The sequence below is a fragment of the Condylura cristata genome, unplaced genomic scaffold, assembly GCF_000260355.1.
Source record: "Condylura cristata isolate star-nosed mole 26May11 unplaced genomic scaffold, ConCri1.0 scaffold00009, whole genome shotgun sequence".
NCBI classification, from domain to species: Eukaryota; Metazoa; Chordata; class Mammalia; order Eulipotyphla; family Talpidae; genus Condylura; species Condylura cristata.
In genome coordinates this window covers 7454925-7464870 of record NW_004567110.1, presented here as the reverse complement: position 1 = coordinate 7464870, position 9946 = coordinate 7454925, and the positions used below count along the sequence as shown (strand labels likewise).

Below are 9946 nucleotides of genomic sequence, written 5' to 3'. Positions count from 1 at the left end.
GCCTACGTGGTTAGGGTGCCATGTCCGCAGTGTCGGTGACTGTGCTGGTGTCTTCCAGGCCTGAACCTGGGCTTGTGGGTCTCCCAGGAAGGGCTCTGTGGCTTCCTGGTGAGCTGCGGAGAGAGGCAGCTCCCTGATGGAGCACAGATGGCCTGCACGAGGGTGCCCTGTACCCATGCTAGTGACACCCCATGCTGGGCACCTTATTGTCCCGTTTCACGAAGAAGACTCTCTCCAGGTAGCACCGTCCTCGGGCCGTCTGGTGTTGGGACATGGTCAGGGGTGTCAGACAGGTGGAGTGTCAAGGTCTATGCTGATGGCCTTACCCTCCTGTTTCTCCTTTCAAGAAAAGCCCAAAGCCCCACCACCACCCCACATGCCTCTTTCAACTACTTACTCCAACCATCATTCTCAAAAACCAGCAGCTTCTTCTTGTAGGCCATCACCATGCCCTTCTCCAGAGTCAGCGCTGTTTCTCTCGATGACTGGCCATCTCCTTCCCCCTTAACCTAGGAACAGAAGCCCAGGAACGTGGTCACATATACAGGTCGTTGCAAAAGGCAAATAGACCTGAAAAGGCGGATGAGGGTTTATCACCCACTCTAAAAACAAGCAAAGACCTGAAGAAAGAAAATCACCAATGGTTTAGTCAGGAGGGTAGGTTACATCACAGAGAAGCCCTGTGTTCCCAAAATTGGAGAGACTGAATGATAGATACAGAGAATCACGATTTACCTGAGCAAAAACCTCCACATTAACTCGGATCAGGGTACCAAAGCCTAAACGGCTAGAGATTGCTGCAGACTCAATGTGGACACGTCTGGAACTTAGAAACTTCGGGGGAACTCAGTCACTGAGCGTCTCTCCATTTTGTGAGTTTCATCTACAAGAGTTAGACTAGGGTCTCACAGTGAATACAGAGAAAACGCCTTCATGTTCAGGCAGCAGGAGGAAATTTGTCACCATGTTATAATAATCTAGAACAGTGTGTTCTTCATAATAAGACCTGGCTCAAGAGACATTCCTTTGCCAGAATCTAGCTTTTTGGAGTTTTATAAAAGCCAAAACAAATGATGACTGGGAAATACCCAGATCCAGCCTCTTCTAGTGCTCCATGTGGTGCAAATAAAATAACCAACTCATCCTGTCACACCTAAGATGGAGGAGCATGAGACTGCTCTTGTAAAATTCAAGTCTCAGAGGAACATGTGGCTGAAACACCGAAACCTAGTCAGGAGACTGAAGAAAAAGCTCCACCCTTACCACCTCACCCCCACCTCACCAAAGGGAGGCTTATCAGCGTTGCTTTTACCAAGTATATTGCAGCTTACATTCCACAAAATATTGCAAGGCTTACTCAAGGAAAAGGCAGCTGTTCAAGAGACCAAGCACCTCTGAGTTTCATACTCAGATATAGTATGGATTTGGGAATTCTTAGACAGGGAACTTTAAGTAACTATGATTAATATGCTAAGACATCTTGAAGAATACTAAGAAAGAGTGCAAGAACAGATGGGTAATGGCAGCAGAGAGGTGGAAATTCTGAGAAAGAAGCAAAAAGAAATGTTAGCCAGATCAAAAGCACTTCAGAGACCCGCCCTGGTGGTGCAACCGGTTAGGACGCAGCACTGCAAGCCGGCTGCAGCTGCTTGAGTGTGAGCTTGATCCCTGCCCCAGAGGTGACCCATGTGGCGCGGCAGACCTCTCCTGACCCGCCCACTCCCTTCAGCAATACCTCATTAACTGCCTGTCCTGCTCCCCATTCTGTCTCTGGTGAATTCTGTCACTGCTTGTGCACCTCTGACCTGTACCCCAGTTCTGTATGCACAAATAATAAAATAACTTCAGAAATAAAGAGTGCCTTTGACTGGCACATAGGAGATGGACACACCTCTGCACTTGAGGCCATCTCAAAAGAAACCACTAAATTGAAACACAAGGAGAAAAAGACTGAGTAAATTGAACAGAATATCCAAGAAATGTGAGATAAAAAGGCATACATGCAATTGGAATACAAGAGAACAAGGGGGAAAGAAATATTAGAAGCAATAATGACTGAGAATCTTCCCCAAATGAATAAAAAACCACCAAGCCACAGGTCCAGGAAACTCAGAGAATTCCAAACAAAATAAAAGCAAAAAAAAAACCATAGACTAGGAATATCATACCGAAGCAGCGAACTTCCAAGATGGAGGGGGGGCAGGGTGGTGATTGTGGGGCAGGATACGGGTCAGGGGCTGCATCTAACGGGAGCAGTAACGGGAGCAGATAACCCATGATACAAGAAAGTAAAAAATTAAGTAATAAAGGGCCCTCCCTGGCACAATGGGTCAAAGCGCAGCACTGCAAGCTGGCTGCAGTCACTTGGGTGCCATTTCGACCCCTGGCCCCGGAGGCGACCCACATGACGCGGCAGACCCCTCCTGTCCCGTCTGCCATTATCCTCAGCAGTGTACCTCATCATTCTGCCAGTTCTGCTCCCCACTCTGTCTCTGGTGAAGCCTCTCACCACTCCTGAACCTCTGGCCTGTACCCCAGTTCTATATGCAGAAATAAATAAATCTTTTTAAAAACTAAGTAATATAATAAATGTTTAAGAAAGATGGTGGCTATGGAGAACGGGGAGAGGGCCAGGAGGAAGAAGGAGAAGGTGAGGGGACAGTGGGACAGTGGGCGTCAGGAGGCCTTGGCGGTGGGTGCTGGGCCACACGCATATGGAAATATGCAGCTGCCCTGCTGACGTTTAGATGATTTGAAAATAATGGTAAAAATCAATACTTTTTTTTTTTCATGATATGGTGACGCTTGGTCCAGGGTGAAATCACAGACTTGGGAAGCCAGTTCATAGCTTTGGTTATTTTTTGTCTCCTTTACCCTCTAAATCTGTTATGTGAGGACAAATTATTTAAAAAATTATATATTGGGTAAAAGTACATGCTAACACACAAGATATTGAGTTTTCTTGAATTATTTCAAATATTATAGTTGGTTATTGTGAATCACTTATGTAAACCATGTGTTTGAAGGTTCTTAAATCACATATTTTAAGCCTTTTCAGTCAGGGCGTCTCAGTAGATGGGAATTTTAGCCACTACAGTCTGGAGAATGGTCCCTCGTTGCTTCATGGAGATGGCCGAGCAATCATAGCATTAGACTCACCACAATCCAACACTCCCCAAAAGTAAAATGTAGCGGAGCATACTTCGATCTTCCTCTGATTAGCCATGCCTGAAGAGTCACACACGGTGAACCAGCAAGCCTGAGGACGTCAGAATGCCGTCCCCGGCCAGGAGTCAGGTCCCCACACATGACTGGTGGGATATAACAGCCCAGCACCCTCTCATATCCAGAGCAGGTACTGAGGGGCTTGGCCCCCAGAGAGTGAGACTGGGCGGGCTGGGATCGTGGTGTGCCCACAACATACCTTGGCGGCAGGATTCCAGGGGAGGGAGAGGCCGCCAGAAACGCCCCCACTGCGGGTGTCAGTCAGCACAGGACTGTTGAGCAGCTCCACCACCTTCGTCACCACGTAGAGGTTCTTCTGTGATCTCCGGTATTGCTGCAGATATGATGGTTCTGGGTCCAGCAGTTTCCTGAGACATAAGGTACGACAGGAAGGGTCAGAGAGAGAGCAGTGCCTTCTCAGATGACTCTGGGCTCATCGTCTCTTCAAGACCCGGGAGACGTGTAGACTTTACTCTGTCACAGCCGAGCCCACAATGGGCAGGAAAACTTAGGCTTACAGCCCTGAGCTTCCCTGGGACCCAGAACAGCCCAGACAGGCACAGAGGCTCCTGCTCGCTGACACGGTAAGGAAACAGGGCCTCTGGCCTAGCAGACACAGCTGTGTGCTCCATAACTGGGGGTAGGGTGGGGGCAGGCTACACACCCCAGCATGGGGCTCACCAGAGAGGCTGCACAGAGGCTGCCCTGGGGTTGAGATCAGCCCTCAGGAGAGGAGACGCCCACGCTGGGCCCCGTCAGCACCCGCAGGTAGACCGTGGAGCCGCTCAGCAAGCACAGGAGCAGGGGGCTGCTGGTGGTGTCCATGCTGGCACAGGAGCGTGCTGTGGACTCCATGTCCTTGCAGGGGTGACTCCACTGGCTTGGACAGAGGTTTGGAGGAAGGTGGGAGCGAGAGGTCTGAAGCCTGGAAGCAGATTTCATTTCCGCTCTGATATGAGAATCACCCTGATTCTACCCAAGGCCTCGCTTAGACAGGTGCCCAGATAACAGCTGTGTAAAACCTCAAAGCTTTTCATTTGCTTTCAGTAGAGGAGGTCACTCTGCGTCCCCAGCTCGGGTCTCCTGCGGTCGTTTCAAGGACATTCAAGCCCCTTAGAGTGTTTCTAGGTCTCCAAGAATTATTTACTTCACCTGCTTCCAGGTTCACCAGGCTGTCACTCACTCCCTGGCTCCCCACAATTCCTGAGGTCTCCCACCTGTGTCCTGCAGTAGGTCCTTCCTTGACCTGGACCACTTCCCTCTGCTCTTGCTTGCCTCTTTCTTCAGCTCTGAGCTCAACTGCTAGATCCACAGAGAGACCTAAACAGATGCTCTTCCAGCAGCCATGCACCAGTTTCTGCAATGACCTTCAGAGCGCCCTCCATTACCATAAACAACTCCAGGTGAAAATTACTGCATGCCCAGCCTGCCATCTGGTAGAAGTTACCACATGGCTTTCCTTTCCTCACTTACAGTTTGACTTGTCTAAAATCTCTTGGTGCTAGATAATAAGATGCATCCTTGAGTTTATACCTTTTTAAATACTGAGAGAAATTTCTAGGACAATTGTTTTTCTTTGTCTGCAACATCAGTAATTCAGATACTGCTTAACGGCTGAGCTCTATCAACAGTCTTTGTAAATGTTAGTTCTAACAGTAAGAGACAAACAAGAAACACACTAACGGTCTAATACACAAGTAACATTTATCTCTGAAAAATCTGATTTTATTTCCCATCAAATGATTTTATTTCCCATCAAATGACCTTGTTCAACTATGTAGTGTGGGGAATATAACTTCATTGACATGTGTACGTGTTTCACTTACCCTCTCCCAAGGCTCCAGGCCAACACACTATCATCTTACCTGCCCACATCATCTCCTCCCCCCCTCAATACATCCCTGATCACCACTATATTTTTCAGAGTCTAAGAGCTATTTTTACCAGTTTGTTTGGGTATTGATATTCCACCAAGAAGTGAGACTCTTAGGTAATTGCCTTTGACTTTCTTGTTTATTACATTTAGCATAATCATGCCAAGATGTAACCTGTCCCAAAAGAAAAAAGTTCATGCTTTTTCATGCCTGTGTAGTATTCCGTTACATAGATATGCCACACTTTCATTATCCAGTTATCTGTCAGTGGGCTTCTAGGTCGATTTCATATCTCTGCTCTTGCAGATAATAGTGCTATGAACAGAGGGATGCATACGTGATTTCATATTGTTGTTTCCACATGCTTTGGTTAAATACCAAGAGTAGTATTTCTTGTTTTGATGGAACTTCAACTTTTAGTTCTTGAATCAATCTCCAGACTGCTTTCTATAGAGGTAGCACCCATGTACACTCCCACCAAAAGCGGATGAGTGCTCCTTTTTCTTGATATCTGCACCAACATTTGTTGTTTCCATTTCCAGTCTTTTTAAATCAAGGCCATTACTGCTGGTATAGGAAATTGTCTTAAAATTTTTTTAATGGTTTCTTTTTACATCATTTTGTACATTTTTCCATCTCAGTTGTCATCTTACGATTTGCATTTATGTTATAAGGGACGCTGGCCATTCTTTTCATGCTTCTGGGTCAGCTCTCTGTGGCCCAACATGTATGCATATCCCTCTTTAGGGAAGCACTTGTTAAGGTCTTTTGCCATTTTTTGATAGGGTTGTGGGTTTTTTGTTGTTGAGTTGAGGTGTTCCTTATATATTTTAGAAATCAACCCCTTGTCAGATGGATGATATGCAAATATCTTCTTATAGTCAAAAATTTTGCTTTCAAGTTGGCTTTCCAGTTTGATGTACTTCCATATCATATTTGCTTTTGATTCCTTTGCCAGAAATTGAGTACCCAAAACATCTCTGATATTCATGTTAGGAGTTGCCAGGTTCTATGCATTTTATGGTCTAGCCCAAGACTTGAGTCCATATTGAGTTGATTTTTGTGCTTGATGTCAATTAATGATTACTTTAATTCCTCTGCATGTGGTTGTCCAGGTTTTCCAACATGACAGGTTGGATTTTCCTTTCTCTCTTCTGGGTGGTCTTTGCTCCTTTACCAGAAATTAACGGTTTTATTCCTCATTTCTGTGGTTTTATTCCTCAGTTCTCTACTGTACGCCTTTGGTCTGTATTTCTGTTTGTTCTGTACTGCTTTCATTCCTCTTTCTTGTGTCCATTTGAAGTCGGGAATCGATATCGCCATGTTTCTTGTTTCCAGTCAGTGTTACATTGGCTTCAGGGGCTTGTTTCACAGTTGCTTCTTTGTTTAAGGCCATTGTGTCCCTGTTTATTGTTTCTCCATTTGACCTATCTATTGCTGAGAGAGGGGTGTTGAAGCTCCCTACCACAAATGGGCTCACAGGAAATCAAAGAAGAAATAAAAAATACCTTGAAACAAATGACAATGAGAACACAAACTTCCAGAATGTAGGTGACAGAGCAAAAGCCATAAGTATAAAGCAACACAGGCCCAAGTGTTCTCCATGAGTTACCCCTTTCTGCCATGGGTGTTGTTCTATATTTCCCCCAGAAGATGGCAAAATAGCTTAAGTTTTGGGCTCCTTGTTCTCAAGATGATGGAAGGGTAATTTGTGGGGATGTAGGAGCCCAGATTCTTCTAGTTAATGATCACCTTTTGGATGGAGAAGGATGAAACTAAGCTGGGAATCATTACCACTGACCCTCTCGCTGTCATTAAACAAGCTCCACGACTAACCCAAAGCCTGATTCTCAGATCCTTGTTCAGGGTTGAGGGGCTACACAGATTTCTCTCCAGCCTCAGGTGAACTCTGCCACTTCTCATGCTAGAACCACAACCATGCTATCGGGCTCATCAGGGCTCAATCACGAAGCAACATTATTTCACACTAACAGGGGAGGTTCTCTGTGCCAGTCTGGGTGAACCAAAGCCCACAAACTTCCCAAGCTTGTTCATCTTCCAGGAATGGCCCATATCACAACCAAGGCCCCCCTCACCTCTTAATGCCCCAAAATCTCAGTGAATAGCCAAGACTCCCCTCAGGGAGAGAGATGCCTGGGTCATCAGGAATGCTGGAGAGTGTTGGTGAGACACACATTTGGGTGACTTGTTTTTCTCGTTCCATGAAGACAAGGCTTGCCAGGAGAGAGCTACTCTATCATGTGTGGCTTTGAAAGTCAGACTTTAATTTTATCTTTCCTTTAATAGTTCTTTCACAGAAATGTTATGAAAATTGGTATCTTTATTTCTAAAAGGTACAAAGATTTAAGAAGTCCCTTGTTAAAGCCAGGGCAGATTTTTAGAGATCTGCGATCACATTCACAGAGTTCAATTTAGTGTCTGCACACTGTTGTACGCTTCATTTAAACAAAGAATTTCAAAGGCTTTGCCCTACTCTGATAATTTAATTTTTAATGCTCACTGTAAAGTTTCCTATCTTGCCAAATGTAACATACTTTAGGATACAGATTTTTATCTGTCTTTTCATCACTGTATTCTCACCACACACAAAAAATGCACACTAATAGGTAATTACTGTTTCATTAAATATACACGGGATAACTATTTACTGTTAGTTGAATGAATGAATGAATGAAGAGAAAGGCAGCATGGATGTCATTTTCTTCATTCTGCATCTCAATAGCAACTCTAGATGCCTCTTTGCCCACCAGGTGAGAACATTCTAGGGCTCTATTGAGGAATCCTCTTTTCTCCTTCGGACTCACCTCTTTCGGAGTTCTTCGAATTTAGCCGGTAGGAGGGTAACAATCCTATACTGGAGGGTGGACTTATGGGACTGAGACGCTGCCACCGAAGCATTCGCCCCTGCTACAGCGTCCACACTCACAGCAATCTTCAGTTTCTTCAGCACAGTGTCACTGAAGGTCAATGGTTTTCCCTCATCACAGTCTACAGAGAAATGGTGGTCTTCGATCAGGTCAAGAATTAACTCGGGCCCTCCCTGGTGGCACAAGAGGTGAAGACCCAGCTACTGCAGCACGAGTTCGATCCCCAGGCCGGAAGTGACCCACAGGGTGCAGCAGACCTCTCCTGACCCACCCGCTGCTCCCCTCAGCAGTGTACTTCAGTCCATCTGCCTATTCTACTCCCTACTCTGTCTCTGGTGAATCCTCTCACACCCCATACCTCTGGCCTGTACCCCAGTTCTGTCTACATAAATAAATAAAATATTTAAAAAAGAATTAACTCTAGAACAATCTGCAAACTGAATGGAAATAAAGTGACTGAATCATATTTTGCCCAAAACTTCTACTGATTCAATGTTTTCATATAGTAACATTTAATTAATATTTAAGAGTGAATTGCTGCTGAGAGGAAGAGCTGACTCACCCAGCGTCCGGTAACTGCAAGAACGACATCATCTAAGTTCCTGGGGATGTGACCAGCACTGGCCCGGAGTCATATAGCATCACCCCCCACTTACCCCCTCCTAACCCCTGCCTTCCTCCCCAGGGCCAGGGTCTCCTCTGCAGCAGCTGCAGCATCAACTCCAGGAGGCGGCATGTACAGGGCTTGGGATTTGAACAGCATGTCTTGGGCATGGAGGCCGCTTCTACCAACTCCCAGGTAAGTAGCTCGATCAAATTATGTTATGAGGTTTCGTGAGCTGTTATGTTAAATGGGAATAATATTCCTCGCCATACAGGCTGCAGTGATTACTAAGTGAACTCTCATAAGCCTGACTTCATCACTAGTAACCTCTCAAAGAGTCATGACCCCAAGACTTTTGGCTTTGGGCAATGCTGACCCACATCTGTACTTGAGGGAGCCTCCGTTGCTTGGAAGCTGGCCACAATGCTGGTTTTCTCCCTTGTCTGCATGCCCATAACTGGCAATACCTGGGAGTGAAGAATTTGGTTCCAGAATATCCAGGAGGGAGATCTCAACTGGCTCTTCGTCTTGGCTCCAAAACTTTGTGAAACTCTTTTTCTCCCGTAGTAAGGAGCACAGTTTCACACTGGAGGCGTGATCCACACATTTGACAGGCTTCATTTCTTTGCCTCCAACTTCTTCTGCCATAACCTTGCTAAAACTCTCAAAAATGGGCATGTTCTAGGAGAAGATAGGAAGGGGTTACAGAAATCACTGGGGGCGTATAGATGAGATTAAGTAGCCATGTTTGTGTCATTGAAGAGTTACAGTGATTGCAAAATACTAGAGAGAGATTTAGGCCTTTGTGTATCCTCACAATCAAGGATCCACCTATGCAAAGTATGCTTGTAGCTGGAAAGGGCCCTAAGTCTCCTTAGAACAATATCTGGGAGTCACCGTGAGGCCCCCAACTGCACCAGGAAGTACATCCACTCAGTGATTAGCCCAGTGACACAACCTCCTAGGTGAGGGACCTTCAGCACCCCCTCTTCTCCCTGGGCCACCAGAAACAGAAACTCCTGGGGGAGGCGAGGCCCCAGCAACACTGTGTCTTGACCCAGCATCCTCCCACTCTCCCAGCCACCAGAACAAGGCCAGCAAGTGCTTTGAGAGAGGCTCTAGCAACACCCCAGTCCTACAAGAACCCAGTACCTGTACACCACTCATTTAAATAGAAGAAAAGGGGTGAAGGACTCACACACCACAAAATCCCCCACGCAGCAGAGCAAACCCAAAGCGAACAACGGTGAGGAGGAAAAAACAAATGGCCATGAAGCCTGCAGAGGAACAATGAGTGGGAAAGAACCAAGCTCCGGAACCCAACTATACTGACAGAAAGTTTTTCTACCAGTGAG

General features: G+C 46.0%; 1 protein-coding gene across 1 annotated transcript in view; it reads right to left on the bottom strand.

Moving 5' to 3' along the window:
- GSDMC (gasdermin C) overlaps window positions 1–9269 on the bottom strand; it is a 16405-nt gene extending 7136 nt beyond the window's left edge. The window contains exons 1-4 of the mRNA XM_012722901.1: window positions 8972–9269; window positions 7925–8108; window positions 3425–3593; window positions 398–509 (exon numbers count right to left, since the gene is read on the bottom strand). Coding sequence (XP_012578355.1) covers window positions 398–509; window positions 3425–3593; window positions 7925–8108; window positions 8972–9269 — 763 coding nt within the window. The remainder of the gene's footprint in view (window positions 1–397; window positions 510–3424; window positions 3594–7924; window positions 8109–8971) is intronic.
- Window positions 9270–9946: the final 677 nt, after the last annotated feature.